Source organism: Lycorma delicatula, chromosome 4 (genome assembly GCF_047948215.1).
Source record: "Lycorma delicatula isolate Av1 chromosome 4, ASM4794821v1, whole genome shotgun sequence".
NCBI classification, from domain to species: Eukaryota; Metazoa; Arthropoda; class Insecta; order Hemiptera; family Fulgoridae; genus Lycorma; species Lycorma delicatula.
The window spans coordinates 15,407,569-15,425,510 of NC_134458.1; the positions used below are offsets into that span (position 1 = coordinate 15,407,569).

The following is a 17,942-nucleotide window of genomic DNA, read 5'->3' on the forward strand; positions in this document are numbered from 1 at the left end:
CCGTTTAGAAATTGACAGCATCAGAATAAATGATTATCTGAACTGTTTAAAGTATGGTACCAGTTTTCAGATAGATGAGGTAAATATTCAAAAGGTGAAATACAATTTAATTATAGAGAATACTACAGATTTTTGCATAATGAGGCATTCAGCTGGTTTGAATTCAGAATTAATCACCAAAACAGCAGAGCGGATAAGACTTTGTTGTCCTTTTATTTAAAGTTTGTTTTCTAATTAATTTTATTAGCAAAGTAAATTTTATTACTGTATTTACATTAAAGTGTATTTTTTATGTAATAATTTCTTGTTTTCTGTATACAGTTGTCGTTAAAAAGTTAAAACTTACTATAAATTCCTTGTAAAACTTGCAGTTTGAGCTTGTCAGGTAATTGACACACTACCAGATATTTATATTCTCATTAATTAAGATAATTTGACATCCTGCTATATATTAACATTTTTATAATATATATACATGATCATATAATAAAAGAATAAGATTAAATATTTTTATGACTTAAGATATAATGACAGATTTATTTTTAGATTCTTAAATTTGTAATAATCTGTGGCAATTTTTGTTTTTTTTTGCATCATTTTATATAATGAAGACACATTTCAGTGTTAGTATTAATAATAACACCATGACTTTTAAATAATAATAATAATGTTATGTCATCGGCTCAAAATAAAAATTTATAGCAGTTATTTTATATACACATATTAATTCTTGAGAGGCAGTTCTAAGAGTTAATAAAAATAATCTTTCCTATCAATTTCTGAATAATCTTGCTGTTACATAATAAACACGAGAAATACTGGTGTTAGTCTTATGATAATATGGATCTTATGTTATAATGATGTCTATTGTAAATTTTTTGCGTGTAAATTTATGTTACTTTCTAAGTGTCATAATTTTTTTAACAGTGTGATCAGAAAGTTGAATGATGCAACTATACAGTTATATAGGCGTATCAATTATTTTATTGATACAATCAATATTGTATTATTTTTATCTCAAGATTGAGATAAATTGGTCTATTAGTGGGATATTAAAAGAAATAATTTAATGATTGATTCACATGAATTGCAATTTATTTGTCAATGGTTGAATAAGTTATTTATTTAATCCTTAATGGTTTATTAATGTTTGACCTGAAACATGTTGGTTTATGTATTTGTTAAATAAATTCACAATTTTTTTTTATGTAAGTAGTTCTTAACATAATTTATGTATAATATAGAGCGTACAAAAAAGAATATAGGGTTTTTAAAACTATTTAATATCTCTTAACATTGAGTTAAAGTAATAAATCACAAATAAAATGAAAGAGTAATTCTTACAATTTTTTTCCTACAAGTGTTTAATGTGAACATCTTTTGTTGCGGTGCACACATCCAACTGATAGGAGAGTTCGGCCTATACCATAACGAGCATGTTTGGAGTAATGGAAGCTACAGCTGCTTTAATTCTGTGCCTTAGGTAGACCAATAGGTAGCAGAGGCACATACACAAGATCCCTTATAAAACTGCAAAGAACAAAATCACAAGAGGTCAGATGATGTGACCTAAGAGGCTACCGCAAACAAATTCTGTCATCAGGTCCATGCTAACGAATTGAGCGGTTGGAGAAAAGTCATTATGCAACCTATCCTGTTCAAAGTAATGCCATTCAGGAGGTGCACCATCTTGTTGCCAAATAAAATTTTCTGGTCCATCTTGCAGGTGACGGAAGAGCCATGTACACAGCATTATAGAAGAATGACCAATTTCATCAACAGTTACAATCTTGATCCTAATTATAGGACTTATACATGAATGAAAAATAGGAATACTAGAATGAAGAAATTAAGGAGAATAGTTAAATATAACATTTACTTTGCAAATAAAAATTATTGAATAATCAATTTCTCTTAAATAGAGTAAAGAAGTAAAATTACAATTAATTTCGACTTAATTTTAAGGATAATCCTCATACTCAATTTAACTGAAGCTAAATAGAAGCTATTCACTGTTAATGAAAAAATTGATTATATCCAGTTAAAAGAATAAAAAGTAAAGGAGCCGCTAACTACCTTTCAAGTGAAATCACTTTATTCTTATTTATATAGTTTAAAAAAAACAATACACTTTCAATGTATAAATAAATAAATTTTATAAATGTCCAGAGAAAAAATTCATAATAACAATTTCAATGTTAGGCTTTTAATTAAGCTATCTGAACAAAAAAAAAAAAAAAAAAAAAAAAAAAAAACTTAAGAATATTTAAAGTAAACCTATCAAAAAAAAACCTAACCATTGCAAAAATCCAACTAAACCACCCGAAACAAAATATTCTAATCAACCCGAATCAACTAGTCTATAACTAAAATAAGAAAAACTAAAAAACCGATTTAAAAAAAAACCCTGAAGAATAAAATCTTAAAAACCACATAGAACTGAAAAAATAAAAATAAATCAAACCAAAATAAAAATATAAAAAACTTAAAACATCAAAAAACAAAAAAAAAAAAAAAAAAAACAAAAAAACAAAAACAAAGGAATCAACTTAAAATCAAAAGACAAAACAAAAAAAAAATCATCCTCAAATAACCAAAACATAAAAGAGCCAACAAATAAACAAGAAAAATATAAAAAAGAAGAGAAATATTTATAAAAAAACTGTAACAAAAATTAATATAAGGAAAAAAAAATAATTGGAAGAAAATAAATAATAAATTAAACGTAAACTGTAAATAAAAGTAACACCAACAAAAAAAAAAAAAAAAAAAAAAAAAAAATTCTATAATCAAATTAAAAAAAAAACTCTAAAATAAAATCCTTCGAATAAAATCCAGAAAAAAAGGGAAACCCACATAAACAAATTAAAGACACAAAAAATGCTGAACTCACATAGGGACATTGCTTTACCAACCCACCTATAAATCGAATATCTTGACTACCTAAAAAACAATGAATAGAAATTCCAGAACACAAAAAAAGTAACGACTTAAATAAGGCATGAATCAACAAATGAATAAAACAAAGAGTCAAAGAACCTAAAGAAAGAGTAAAAAATATAAATCCTAATTGTCTAAGAGTAGAAAAGGCAATAATCTTTTTTAAATCATTTTCTAAGCAAGCAGCAAATCCAAATAAAACTATTGTAACCAAAGAAATAATTATTAAAAAATAAGTATCACAAAATAAAATAATTAAACCGAATAATTAAATAAACTCCAGAAGTTACTAAAGTAGAAGAATGAACCAAAGAAGAGACAGGAGTAGGAGCTGCTATAGCTGAAGACAACCAAACACAAAATGGAAACTGAGCACTTTTAGTAAAAGAAGCAAATAAAACTAAATAAACCAAAATAATAAAATCATTATTAAAAAAATTAATATAAAAAATATAATGAAAAGAACCAAAATTTATAAATAAACCCAAACACAAAATCAAAAATACATCTCCAATACGATTCATTAACAAAGTAATAAGACCAGAATACAAAGAAACTCTATTTTGATAATAAATAACTAAACAATAAGATACCAGTCCCAAACCATCTCAACCCAACAATAAACAAATAAAATCAGGTATTAAAATTAAAAAAACCATACTTAAAATAAATAAAAAAACCAAATAATAAAAACGAACTAAATTTAAATCACCCCTTATATAACCTAAACTATAGAATAAAACACAACCTCTAATTAAAAATACAAAAGACATAAAAAAACAAGAAATTCAATCAAAAAAACAAATTCAACAATCAAATTCATCAATTCAACAAAACAATTCAATCAAACAAATAAGTAATTCCTTTTACGCTTGCTTCAGCAAAAAAGAATAGCCTGTAAAATTGCTATCAGGATGCTATACAGTAATTTTGGGGGTCCCTTTTACACTGTAAGAGTTAATGGAAATTTTCTGTTGTCCAGATATGGACATTATGTGTCTTAACTTTACCATCAAGTTTAAATGCATGACTAAACGCAATATGATCAAGAAAGTTGTTACTTTGATGCTGCAACATTTTAATTGTGATGTCGGCATGCACAGCATAATCATCAGGCTTCAAAGCCTGTAACGGCTATAAACAGTATAGTCACATATGTAAGCATTTCATTAAAGTATTACCCACTGTCATATTGGCATGGTAGTTCTCATCCAGCCTTCCTAATATATTTTTTAGGACTATACAGGAAAGACTCCTTGATGATACATTGAACATTTTCTTCAGACACCCTTGGTCATCCCGTACTCTTCCTTTACACAGGCATCTGGTCATTTCAAAATTATTATGCCATCTACAGATGTTATAATCACTTGTAGGATCACAATTATACTTTCTACAAAATGTATGTCGAACTGTGATTACAGTTTCACATTTAGAAAACTGCAAAATACACAGCTTTGTGTTAGGAGTCGTTGTCTTTGCTAGCAGAACTGTAAAGTGGAAATCAATCTACGGCAATACGTGCAACTAAAACTCTTCTTTTGCTCTTTGAGTCTTGTCTTAAATCAACCCTGTACACCTCATTCAAGAGATATTACAAGAAATTAAAACCCCAGTATTTTTTTTGGTACACCTGGTAATTACTAGTAATGTGTTTTCATTTTGCATATTTTTAAAGATATACATGTAACCAAATCATTTTTTATCTCACTATTGTACTCTTTTATTGTTAGGTTTCATGTACCCTTGTCACTCTCCAGAGTCAGGCTCTTTTTTAAATTATGTTAATTTAAAAGTATGTAGAGGTTAAATAATTGTACTTATGTATTAACGCCACTGCAGCTACAGCTTTATTTAAAAACAAAGTAGTCAATCGGAGTTCGGTGGAAAATTAACAGTCTCTTTATTAATTATAATAAATGGTTATTTATATTTATTTATTTTATAAATATAATTTAACCAAACTTAACCTACGCTCGCTTCGCTTGCTAACCTTGACTAATTAACACCGTAATTTTTTGAGTATTTATTTAATGAATTCAGTAATTATTGCAATTATTTATTATTTAAATAATCAAAACACTCCTGTTAATTAGTCAAGGTTAGCGAGCAAAGCGAGCGTAGGTTAAGTTTGGTTAATAAAATAAATAAATATAAATAACCATTTATTAAAATGAATAAAGAGACTGTTTTGAATCTATGTTAAACTCTATATCGGCCCATTTTCCACCGAAATCCGACTGACTACTTTGTTTTTAAATAAAGCGTTAGCTGCGGTGGCATTAATACGTATGTACCTAAATAATTATATGTATAATCTGTTTATCACTTTTTTTTTATGTAATTACAGTGTGTTTTAAAAGTAATCATGATTCATCTTATAGCTGGAGGTGTTGGTTATAAACTTCTACAGTCTTCTTCCATTGGTTTGCAAGTAGCTATCGAACACTACATTAATTTTTAAAATCTCTAGTTCTACCGTCATAGGCAGATGGGAAAAATTTGATTTTGATATCTTCTATTTCTAAATTAGGATCAAATAAAAACAACTCAGTATAATTATAGTACAAGACATCATACTGTTTACATTTGGAACAGTTTGTGAATGGCGGATAAGAACTTAATGAATTTTATCAATTTAAAAAATATTATTTGAACCATATTGCTATATAACAAATTTTGTGGGTATGCAGACTTTGTTTAATGAGTGTAATCATAATCAGGTTTGGCAGAACACAATGAAAAATGTAGTTGAGGTAATCTGTGTTTCTTCTGTCTCCACTGTTCATTAAAAATGAGTATATTTGGGTTTGGCCAAACCCAAATATGCTCATTTAAAGGATATTAAAAAGGATATACTCATTTAAAGGATTAAAATAATCTATTAAAAATCTGCAGTATCTATGTACATATATTTAGCGTCATTTGCACTATGTACTTATATGAGTATATACAGCAGTTTTTCTAGGGAGAAAATAAATTCATACATGGTGAATTTCACAAACTTTGATAGCATTATTTTTTCAGTAACCATCCAGTAATTGTAATGTAAACTGTCTCGCTGCTTTTAATTATAAACTTAAAAAAAAAAAAAAAAATAGATTATTCTTACTAATTGATGACTTCAAAATATCTTAAAAAGTCTCATTCAGTAGTATCTTCACAAATAAAAGTATGTGGTAAAGACTAAATTACTGATTGTAGATGTTACCTTTTTTTTAAATGGTTCTTGTTGGCCACCAAAGTTAAAAACTGTTGGGTGCAGCTGCCCAGTGGATGGATCACTGCTTATTCTAGTCATTTATTTGTGTTTAATCAAATCAGTGTTTTACATTTAATCATCAGCGTTATAAAAAATGAGAATTTAAAATATTAAGTATTAAATTAGCATTCAAAAGAATACAATCTTATATTAATTTTTTTATATGATTTGTGGGTACTTGGTGTTTTGTATGAAAGGAAAAAAGTAATTAGGGTACTAATTCTAGGAGTAGTTTTTATTGTAATGTGAGACATTATTACACTATAATATTATAAAAATAATTTCAGGAATTTTAGGTTAGGTTAATCACATTAAAGGCTTATTTTACATGACAAAAATTGTGTTAATTACTTTATTTTGTTTAAATCATTGTGTCTTTCTCAAGTTGTTTGTTATTACAGGCCCTGAACAAGATAGTAAACTACCCAGATCAATATAGGAATTTTCATTCACTTCATAAGATATTTCATTCACTCTCTGTTCGCAGTACTTTTCATTATTCCAGTTACCCTTCTAATTGAATAGATTTGCCAAGAACTGGATTATATAGTATACTGGTTCCATTTTAAAAGCTTTCAGAGGTAGTAACTGGTAGAGCAGCTACTAAATTAGAGTAGTATGTCACTCAGCAACTTTGCCTTTTGGGTTGTACGTAGATCATGTTTCCCATCTGAAGGTTGCACAAAATACCCAACTAGTGGCTGAGGTCCCTATTGAATAAAACTTAATAGTCTAACTGTACTAGGTTATTTAACATATCAAACAGTAACCTTGTTTAAAAAAGGTTTTTTGTGCTAATATATGATGGAATAAACTACTGTCTCAGTAATGTGCATTAATCTATGTCTGCAAATCTACAAAAAAATATTTTATAATTAGAAATTTTACAGTATTGCATGAATGTATTAGTGCTTTTGCTGATGTGTTTTTTATATTGACTAAAAAGATATTTAATCTGTGACTTAATCTGTTGACAAATTCCAATATGTAATATTTTGTTAAAATAATAGTAATAATCATTATGGTTTTATAATTAAAAAAAAAAAGAAGCAATTATATCTTTTATCTAAAAGTATGTCTGATTAATCTTTAGCAGTCTTTTTGTTGTATGTCTGCCCATTATGAAATATGTATCATACCTGTTCTGTTCTTGAAACACCGCTTATATTGTGCAAGGTTATATTTTTTTTTTTTTAAATCAGGTGCAGGTACCTTAATTTTATTTGAAAATTATACAAATTTTACCTCAGCCTGAAATAGCTCTCACTTTCTATCAAGCTTCTTCAGAAACTACTTTTGGGAATGCTAAGTGGATATTTACAGTCTAGATTTTTGAATTTGGGACTGGTGCTGGGATTAGGTATTGAAGGATCCTTATTGGTGATGTGCTGAAAGTGTAGGAATGTATATTTGATTTAAGTTTTTTTTTTTCATAATTTTGAGTGTTTTCTTTTATAAATGTGTTTTTGTATGTCAACATCTACTTTAAAAAAATATATAAGCATAAAAGGAATTAATATTTTAATGTCAATTACTATTAACTTAATTACTGTTTTATAAGGAAATCATGTGCAGTTGTATTTTTTTAGGTGCAACTTATGGAACAGGGATAACAGCTGTTAAATTAACAGCCTTAGGAAGACCTCAGTTATTGGTAAGTATTGAAATGAAAACTTGAACAATTACACTGATAGACAAAAACTTTTTTTAATGTTTCTCCAAGTGTAATACTATTTCTTGAATTGCTTTTTGTGTACATTACAGATCTGTAAATACAACTTTTCTATCACCCTTAGTGCTAAATAAATTATGCTTAAAAAAAAATTAAAGGAAAATATAGTTAAAATCTGTAAAATTTATAATTTTGCATGGCCATACCTGTTTTAAAATGATTTCGCTGATGCTATTCTTTTATAAATAGCCTCAGGTACATCCCGAATTAATGTCCAACAGTAATCGGCTAGCATGTTAGTATTCCATTTCCCTTTATAGCGGCTTTCTATCACAGAAATATCTTGGGGGAAACGATCACTGTGTTTGTCACTTATGTTTCCGAGGTTGTCTGGGAAAAAATCCAAATGTGAGTGGAGGAAATGTTTTTTCAAAGACATACTACATCCCATAGCTCTATGTGAAGTAAGAAGTTGATTAACAATATCATGGTAATTGTCGGATTTTTGTTTTTCGAGAAACATTTCTGAGAAAACGTCTTTTAATGAAGCCCAAGCTGCACTTTCTACATTATTTAACATTGAGTTAAATACATCAGTTTTGGCCAACTCTCATATTTGAGGACCAACAAATATTCCTACTTTAATTTTTCCTTCACTTATATTTGGAAATTTCTACCTGATTTACAAAAATCTGGGACTATCCTTCTTCATTGCTTATACAAAATTTTTCATTAGTCCTAGCTTTATATCGAGAGGGGGTAAAAATATTTTTTTGGGTTCAACTAAGGGCTCATGAATAATAATTTTCCCATTTAGAGTTAAGTTTGTCTCGTTTCTTCCAATTTTTGGTAACATAATGTTTATTTCTAGCTCGGCTGCCCCATTCACAAAGAAAACACGTGTTCTTAGTATAGCCTAACTGCATACCTAACAAAATAGCTATAACTTTTAAATCACCACGTACGTTCCAGCTGTGTTTTTTATAATGTGTTTTTCAAGAATGTCTTTCCTCACATCGTATGTCTTTCAAATTAATATCATAAGCGATTGGTATCAAAGGATATTTGTTACTGTTGTGTAGTAGAACCACTTTTAAACTATACTTGGACGAATCTATGAAAAGGCACCAGTTCTCAGGTATATGAACTTGCCCTAAGTGCAACATAAGTTGATCAATATTTGTGCAATAAACCAAATTATTTTCATCAATAAAGTACTGAGAAAGTTCTTTTTGTCGACTTTAAAAGCCCGAAACGTTTGTATTTTTTTGAAATAAATTCCAACCTTGCAGTTGTGATCCTAACAGTTCAGCTTGAATTTTTGATAAATTTAAATCCCTAACCAAGTCATTTAATTCACCTTGTGATATAAGATGTGGCTTATTGGAAGATAATTCAAAATCAAAATCATTGTTGTCTTCTTCAGTACTGCCTGATTATTCATCGCTGCTTTTGAAGCATACATTCACAGGTGGCTCAGGAACTGGAATAATTTTACTGTGAGGTAGAGGCCTGATTGCAGATTGCAATGAAGGATATGTTATTTATAGTATGTTTAGATTTTATAGAAATTCCAGACACACTTATTAAACAAAAGTAACAATCGATTACATGATCCTTTGGTTCACGTCAAATCATAGGTACACCAAATGGCAAAGCCTTTCGTATACCTTTCAGCCATCCTCGTAAATATACAGAACAATTAGTGCATACTATATGAGGAGCCCACGTCTTATCCTGATCACCAATTTTACACTAAAAGTACAAATGATATGCTTTTTTAATTAAAGATGTAATGTTTTCTCTATTTGAATTTACAGTAAACACCCTACACATAACAAAAGAGATCCACATCATTTACACAATTTTGAGGCATTATGTTGATGCACTCTTAACAAGCTTAAGACAGCAATAAGACTGAACAAAATTAATTCAATCCTAAATCTTGTGCTTTATACAAACAACACAGCTGTGTTTTCAGCTACATGTTTTGAACTGCACAGACATGATTAATCTTGTCCATGAAGGCTCACTCTTCAGTATTAGATATGATGTCATAATATGATTTAATTCTTTGTCTAGTATTGTATATTTATAGCTTAAAAATTATGTTAACAAAGTTAAACAATAAAAAATGAGCTAACAAAATATAATATAGGAGCTTAAAATTCTAACTGTATGTAGAAAAATGAAAAAAATCCTTTAATTAAAATTAACAAATTTTCAAAAATGGTGGTGGTGATAAAAAAACAGATTAAAATCATGTATTGCATGTTAGGAAACAAAAATTATGTTTATCAGTGTTATCTGAAAATTATGACAAGAGAAAACAACATCTGAAAACTTGATCATAATTTTTTAATGATGAAACTGAGTACAGGTTTTGTTTTTTGTAGCCCATTTTACACATCTTCTTTGTTGAGTATTTCTTTAATGAATTGTCAAATTTTTCAAGGATTCAACTGGAATACGGAAAATTTTTTGTGAAAACATGAAACGTTTATTAATATAAATTTTTAATAAACCAATGAATTGATATTAATATTTTCTTTTATCAGTGCGAAGAATTACTTTTTATAACATCTCCCCAGTGCCTCAGTAAGTTCATGGTAGTGAACTAATTAACTGTTATTATGTCCATATTTGATAAGATAAACATGGGCTTCAATTTTTGCCTGTGAGACCAACATTGGCTTACAAGGAGAATTTTTTGCAGTAACATTTTGTTACTGCAAAAGTATTATGATTATTTATACAAACCTGAAAATAGTAGTATATTTATTATGTTAATATGAGCATGAAGTTTTTATATTTGTAAACTCATTTTGCTTGTTTAAGTTTCAATAAAAGTAATAAATGACAATACAGTTCATAGATGCTATACTAGATCACTTAACAAAATATGTTTATTTCTTTCTGTTTATGTCTAAATAATAATTGACTATTTAATTCCTAAGACAATAAACTTATCTGTGTGTGACTGATGGTTCCACAATAACTGAATATAAAAGGTTTACTTTGTTCTGTTTATGACTAAACGATTAATTGACTACTTAAACCCTAAGATAATAAACTTTATCTATAGATAGTAAACTAAGATAGTAAACTTTTTTTTTTGTGACGTTTGGAATTTGTTGGAAAGTAGCATTCCTGAAAATTCAAGGTTTTGAAGTAAGGATAAAATGCCAATGGTCAAATCCATGTCTTTGTTTACCAAAATTTTACAAAACTGAATGTGGGTTCCATGCATGCTACAGGAATTTATTAGTATCATGCCATGTTGAACTACAATAAATAATTTCAAGCAAATTAAAATATGTTTGTAGAATCATTTGTAAAGATTAATTACTTAAATTAATTATTCAAATAAACAATTGTTGACTATCCAGCAACAAGAGTCACTTTGATGGTACTAAGTCAGAGGCCATGTATATTTCCATTGAAACACGGTATTACACAAAAAAATTCATGCACATCTAATGTTACTTTTGTAGTAATGTTTTGTTGTAATGTTAATTTTTATATCTAATAAAAAAAAAATATATACATGCAATTTCTCTATTGGGAATTTTGTTAAAGTATAATTGTTATGTATGAAAATAAAGAAATTTCTTTTCTCGTTTTATCATATTCATCCAACCTTTTCTTGGCCTAGCAATTACTGATAATTACAATAAGTCAAGGAACTGGTCTTTTTAAACACTTAGAATAATATTTTATTATTTACTACACTTGGTCTTTTTACACACACTAGTAACAATTCCTGAAAATTAGCAATAATAAAGCAAGGTACCAGTTTTTATAAACACACATATAATACAATAATATTTCAGTATTTACCCACTAATTGCTTACAAACAAATGTTTAAACATGGTCATTATATACAGTACATCTGAAAAGTTCCCGAACTAAATTAAATAAAAATACAGATTTAAAGATAAATGAATTTACTCACATCAGCCCTCTACATAGAATCCTTCTCAAGTTATACACTCGTTGTAGCACTCGTAGAACCCGTCAAATGCTCTGGAGAAATCACTTTGTGGGATCGCCCTCAACTGCTTGGTGCATGGCCTTTGGTTGGTCAAAAAAGTGGTCTTTCATCTTCAACATGAGTTTTGGGAACAGAAAATAGTCTGAGGAGGCAAGTTGGGTGAATAGGGTGGGTGGGGTAAGACAGTGACTTGATTTGTAGCGTAATAGCATATTAAAACTGTTGCCAAGTGTGCTGGGGCTTTGTTGTACAAGAAAGTCCAACTGCTCAGATCCTGGTACTCGGACCGGATTTGACGAATGCGATGCATCAGGTGTTTCATTACTTCCAAATAAAATTTAGAATTCATGGTTTGACCAGATGGGACAAATTCATGATGAATCAGGCCCTTTGAGTCAAAGAATGCAATCAATATCTTTTTCATTCTTGATTTTTGCTGCCTGACTTGCCAGATTTTGTGCTTCAGGACTCAACCAAGCAGCAGATTGACGCTTTGATTGCAGATCATGCATGTAGCACTAGCTTTCATCTCCAGTTACAGTAGTTTGCAAGAAATTTGGGTCGTTGTCGGCTGTTTCAATGAAGTCTTGAGCGCAAGAAAGACGCACTTGTTTTTTTTCTTCAGTCAAGAAGTGTGGAACAAAGTGAGAGCACACCTTTTGGTGGTTCATTGTTTCTGTTAGAATTGTATGTACAGCATCTTTACCGATGTTTAGCTCTTCTGCTATGGTCTGAATGGTAAGATGAGGTTGTTTGAGCAGGAGTGCATGCACTTTCTCAACGTTTTCGTTGTGAACAGCTGTTGATGGCCTCCTGCTTCGTTCGTCGTCATCCAATGACTCTCTACTGTGTCTAAATCGCTTCCACTACATCTATATTGTAGTTCAAGATGTGGCTTCATCACCGAATGCTTGCTGTATCATAGAATAAATTTCAACAAAAGATTTTTGAAGTTGAACACAGTTTTATCGCGCTTCTCTGTTTCATGTCGCAGGCTCTCACAAGGTCACATGAACACAACATACACGGCCAAATATAACATAAGACTGGAGTGACAAAACATGATGAAATTTTGAGCACGCACTCATCAGATATTGTACTTCATAGTTCCTTGTTTGTTTGAGAGATGGCGCTACTTGTATTGACTGTAGAAATTTAGTTTGGAAACTTTTTGACCTCCTGTATATACACACAAATAATATTAGTGACTGAAATTACATTTTTATAAAAAATGTGAAGACAATTTATTAATTATTGGGAAATATTACAGCTGTTAAAATGTTCTTGTTAATAAAATAGAAAGAAAAGCAGAGTACTCACAGAAAAGAATGAGCTTTTTCCATACATTTGTATGCTCTATTCATGACAGCTAAGTATTGCTTATATTCATTTTAAATCTGTATAGAACATCTTGACATATCAACCATACATAACTGAACAAATCTTGTTTTGTTACACTTCTAATTTACGCAACTAATTTCTTACACTCGATGTTACTGCACTTGAAATTTATCACATCTTTTATTTACATTGTAATTTTTAACCAAACATAACTGGTCCTTTTCTGCTGAGATGAAACTTTCAACTTGGAGCTAAGTAGCATACTGTCATGGGTAGGCAAATGAAATTAAAGAAAAGTTCAAATATTATTTTTGTTTCATTCCAGTCAGTTAGTTCATCCAGGATGTTGTAGATTGAAACCGATGACAGTTCTTTGCATTTGCTTCTGAGCCCTTTTTCAAACCCCTACTTACCCCTGGGTGGTTTTTGGGAATTTTCAAGCTTTCTTAAGATTATGAATCTCCTTAGTATCAAGTCTGAAGTTTCTAGGTTGTAGGATTTTTTTAAAACTGCATGTTGCTTTTTCTTGACACTTTAATAAACTCCACTATAATATTCATTATTAAAATGTTACATGAAACTTCATTTTTTTATGTGGCTAGGTGGCAGTATGAAGACATGAATTGATGTTGGTCTCAGTTACTGAGTTAACTCTGACAACCCTCTACACCCTGAACAACAGTGTCAAGATTAGCATATTACATCAAGTCTGTTTTTCAACAGAATAGAAAACTTTGTCAAACTTATATTGTTTGTGAAAAATTTCTCAGTCAGTGGATTTATCAAGATATTAAAAGTGCATTGTTACTGGGGTATCCGGCTTAACAGTTCATATACCACCAGCTCATCCTAAATTGCAACATTACAATTAACTTTACCTGCTATTGACTGGAATCACTTGGGTAGTATCATATGTGATGTATTCAGGATCAGCTTTTATCTTCGCAGATCATAAGAAATGATCCTTTTTCTTGCATAGGGCATGGAACAAGTTTTATATATTCTGTTTTGCCATAATATTACAATGCATCCAGAGTCTGTTGCACCATCAGTTTGGTCACTCAATGTGCAAATTGACCTTCTCCAAACCATTCAGTGATGGTACACCTAAGAGCAGTGGACCATTGTCACATTATATATCTGATCCAGGGCTTAACACAGGTATTAGGTGTATCCAACCCAACCTTGATGCAGACTCCAATCGAGTCATTAAGTAAGTTGCTGTGGCTCCACTAAGAACAATAACAGTAGAGATCTTCCTAATCTGAGATCTATTCCTGGTTGCAATACACCAGGTCTGATGATCAAGATGTTGGGTAGAGACCACCTTCAAAAAAATCAGGTCGTGACCAAGACAACTAGTACAGAACAGAGCCTGCTGCTTGTTTAAAACTACAGCCTTCCTGCCTAATCTCCTGTTCATTTACTAAGAAATAAGGTGCACTAATATCGTGCATTTTTTAAACCTAATTCACCTAACACAGAAGATTGACATTGTCTCCTCACCAGTGGCAACTAATCATCACTTTTGTTACCAGACATTCTGGTTAGATTTTACCCATGGGTAAAGAGCCAAGTTGCATAATCCCTATTTTTAGGTTTCCTGTGTGAATCAATGATCTAGGTTGATCACTAATTTTTTTTAGTCTATTATATATTTATATTTTTGTTTTTACCTTAACACTATTTAATTTTTTTTTTTAATGTAATTAATGTAGATTTTAATCAAATACATTGTAAGAACAAGCTTATCCCGTGTTCCCAATGGTGATTCGATATTACCCTACTTGATTTTTTTTTTTTTAATGTGTTAATGATGTAATACATCAATTATTCCAGGTAATGAAATTGCACACTGTAAGAATGCAACTTTTGTAAAACTGAAGAAGTTACTCTCTAGATTACTATATGTATGACTTTAATTTTAATATTTTTCACCCATTTTAGTTTATTACCATCTTATGGTTTGTGTTTCTAAACGTTATATGTTTTTCTACTGTTCTTAAAAAAGAATGCATATGATCATCCTAAGCTTGCACCAACCATAGCTGGCAGTTATTTTTAATAACGTTTTAGAATCTTCAGAACTTCATGTATTTTCCTGTTGATACATATGTAAAATGTTATGAAGAGAGTATTTTATTATTATTATTATTATTTTTATTTATTTATATAAATAAAATCAACTGTGACTGATAAAAACAAAACCGTTTTTTGGTTTTCAGTTGTTTTGTAGTAAACTGTGTGTTTTTTTCATTAACTGCTACAGTTATTAGCCTCTAATAATTAGTAATGGCAATCTATTTTATGCTCTGATTTTCAGGATGCTACTCCCTGAATTGTCTTGTTATGTACATATAATCACAATAACTGATCATTTACAATCAGGTTTTTAGTCAAATGTAATGTGAATAATAGTAAAATTTTATCTATGATGTTTTTTTTTTTAATTTGTTGCCTGTGAATGTCTAAAGTAAACAAATTAAATAAAATTATTTTTTTAAGAGGAACTACAGAAGATTTTAAATATAGTGGAGTTTTCCTTTGTGTGTGTGTTTGTAGCTTTAATTAATTATAGTAGTTTCAAAACTTGAATGCTATTGAGGGCTGGATGATGAGTAATTGCATAATTTCCTTGTCTTACTAAAGGCCAGTAACAATCTTTAAATCTGTAAACAGTATACATATTAACACACATGATGATTATTGTTTCAAAAAATTGAGTGGGAGATGTCACCAAAGATTCAATGAAACCCATATAACACTTTAATGTATTTGGTAATATTATGTCTGTTTGGTAGAATTTAGAGCTAGTGTGGACTGTATTTTTGATGAGATGGTAGATGATGAAATGAAGCAGCATTATGTTCTTTTTGAATCGCTATATTTAATTTCTTGTCACCCTTGACATTTTGATTGAATTACAATAGTTACGTTAAACTTAAGAATGTATGACACTTTAGTCATAATTGAACTTGACCATTATCAAGAAACTATGAGTCCCTTGGACTGAAATGAAAAATGCGATCGCACTGGGCGGGATTCTAACGTAGAAATAACTAACACTAATTGTCCATCCAGACAAATTAAAAAAGTGATTGCACTGGGCGGGATTCTAACGTAGAATACTAGTACGAGCTTCACTTTCTGGTTAGCACTAGCACACACTAGATCTCAGCACTGGATGGATCAACGTGGAATGGAACACACCGCCCACCAATTATAATTACCATAATTATAATTTTGTGATATGTTACATGAAATGAAACTTAATATATAAACAAAGAGTATTACATAAAATAATTACATTAATGCCTGAGAAATCAGGATCAGGTAAGGAAGTTAAAGGATAGAAAGTTAGAAAATGTCTAGGAGTAAGTGGAGCTGGATCAGACGTATCAGATGATGGTAAGTAGAATTGTCTGGAGTTTAAACATGCTTCTATCTAGGTTAACAAAGTGGATAACTCTTCGTAATTTAGAATGGAATTACCCATGACTCTTCACAGGTGAACCTTCATGCTCTTCACAGCAGCTTCTCACAAACCACCCCAACTAGGAGAGTAAGGAGGAATGAAATACCACTTTATGTTGTTTGAGGTGCAGAAAGATTTAAATTTGGAACTAGCAGTATTGGTTTTAAGAAAATACATTTCCTGAAGATAATGATTTGCACTGCAGAAGTTTTTTCCATTATCAGAAAAAAGTATGAGAAGGCAATCCTCGGCGTCCTACAAATCTTTGTAGGGCAGCTAAGAAACTTTCTGAGATAAATCAGTTACAAGTTCAAGGTGTACTGCCTTGGTGCCTTAATAGTTGAAGGATTGGTAGATCGAGTACACCACCCACCATGATGAATAAGTCAGACCCGCAGAGTCAACACCAGTTGACTGGAATGGTCTGGAAATTGTGACTTTCTTTTGGCAGTTGACCAAGTAACTGACTGAGGTTGAGCTCTAAAACGAAAACAAGTTAAATATTTATGAAGGACAGAGTGAATTATGATTTTAGAGTTGACAATCCAGTATTTCTGCCTAAGTGAGGAATGAATTAACTGTAATCCTCCATGGGATAATCTTAAATGTTCATGAGTGATAATCAATCAAATAAGATGACTATGAGGACTTAACTTATAGGATATTTAGAATTTAAAGACAAGTTTGAAAAACTTAAATGACCTCTGATGCGAATGATACCATTTTGATTCAAAAATGGGTTAAGAGAAACTAATTTGCTTTTCCTTGATACAGCAGCATTTTTCCTTAAATCGCTTAATTCTTTAGTAAAATACAGTTCTTGTGTTTGACGAACAAGAATTTCCAGAGTGGAATTGATTTCTTCCAGAGAAAGATCTTCCAATATACGATTATTTTTATTTTTTAAATTATAAATGAAGCGATGATAATATGAAAATATGTTTAATGTTCGTTTGAATGAAGAAAATGTTTTTGAAAGTTCTACAGCTTCTGTAGTTTGAAGAGCAGCTGAAAACACATTAGTTTTTCTAGACTTCTCTTCCTTGAGCGAATCTGGCAGAATCATAGAAATGATAGGCAAATTGGATGGCCAGGCATTCTCCTCTTCCTTCAGAAAAGACGTACCATTCCACCAGAGTTATGACGAGGTTAATGCATCCGGCATGCAACCACGTGACAGGATGTCTGCTGGGTTATCCCTTAAAGGAACGTGCTTCCATAAGCATTCCTTAGTTAGCTCTTGAATTTCGCAAACTC

At 30.3% G+C, this 17,942-nt stretch overlaps 1 protein-coding gene across 2 annotated transcripts in view; it reads left to right on the plus strand.

Moving 5' to 3' along the window:
• Positions 1-17,942, plus strand: part of slgA (proline dehydrogenase slgA) — a 308,586-nt gene that overhangs the window by 221,273 nt on the left and 69,371 nt on the right. For both annotated transcript variants that reach the window (XM_075362377.1, XM_075362378.1), the window contains one exon: positions 7,792-7,856. In XM_075362377.1, the coding sequence (XP_075218492.1) occupies positions 7,792-7,856 (65 nt within the window). The remainder of the gene's footprint in view (positions 1-7,791; positions 7,857-17,942) is intronic.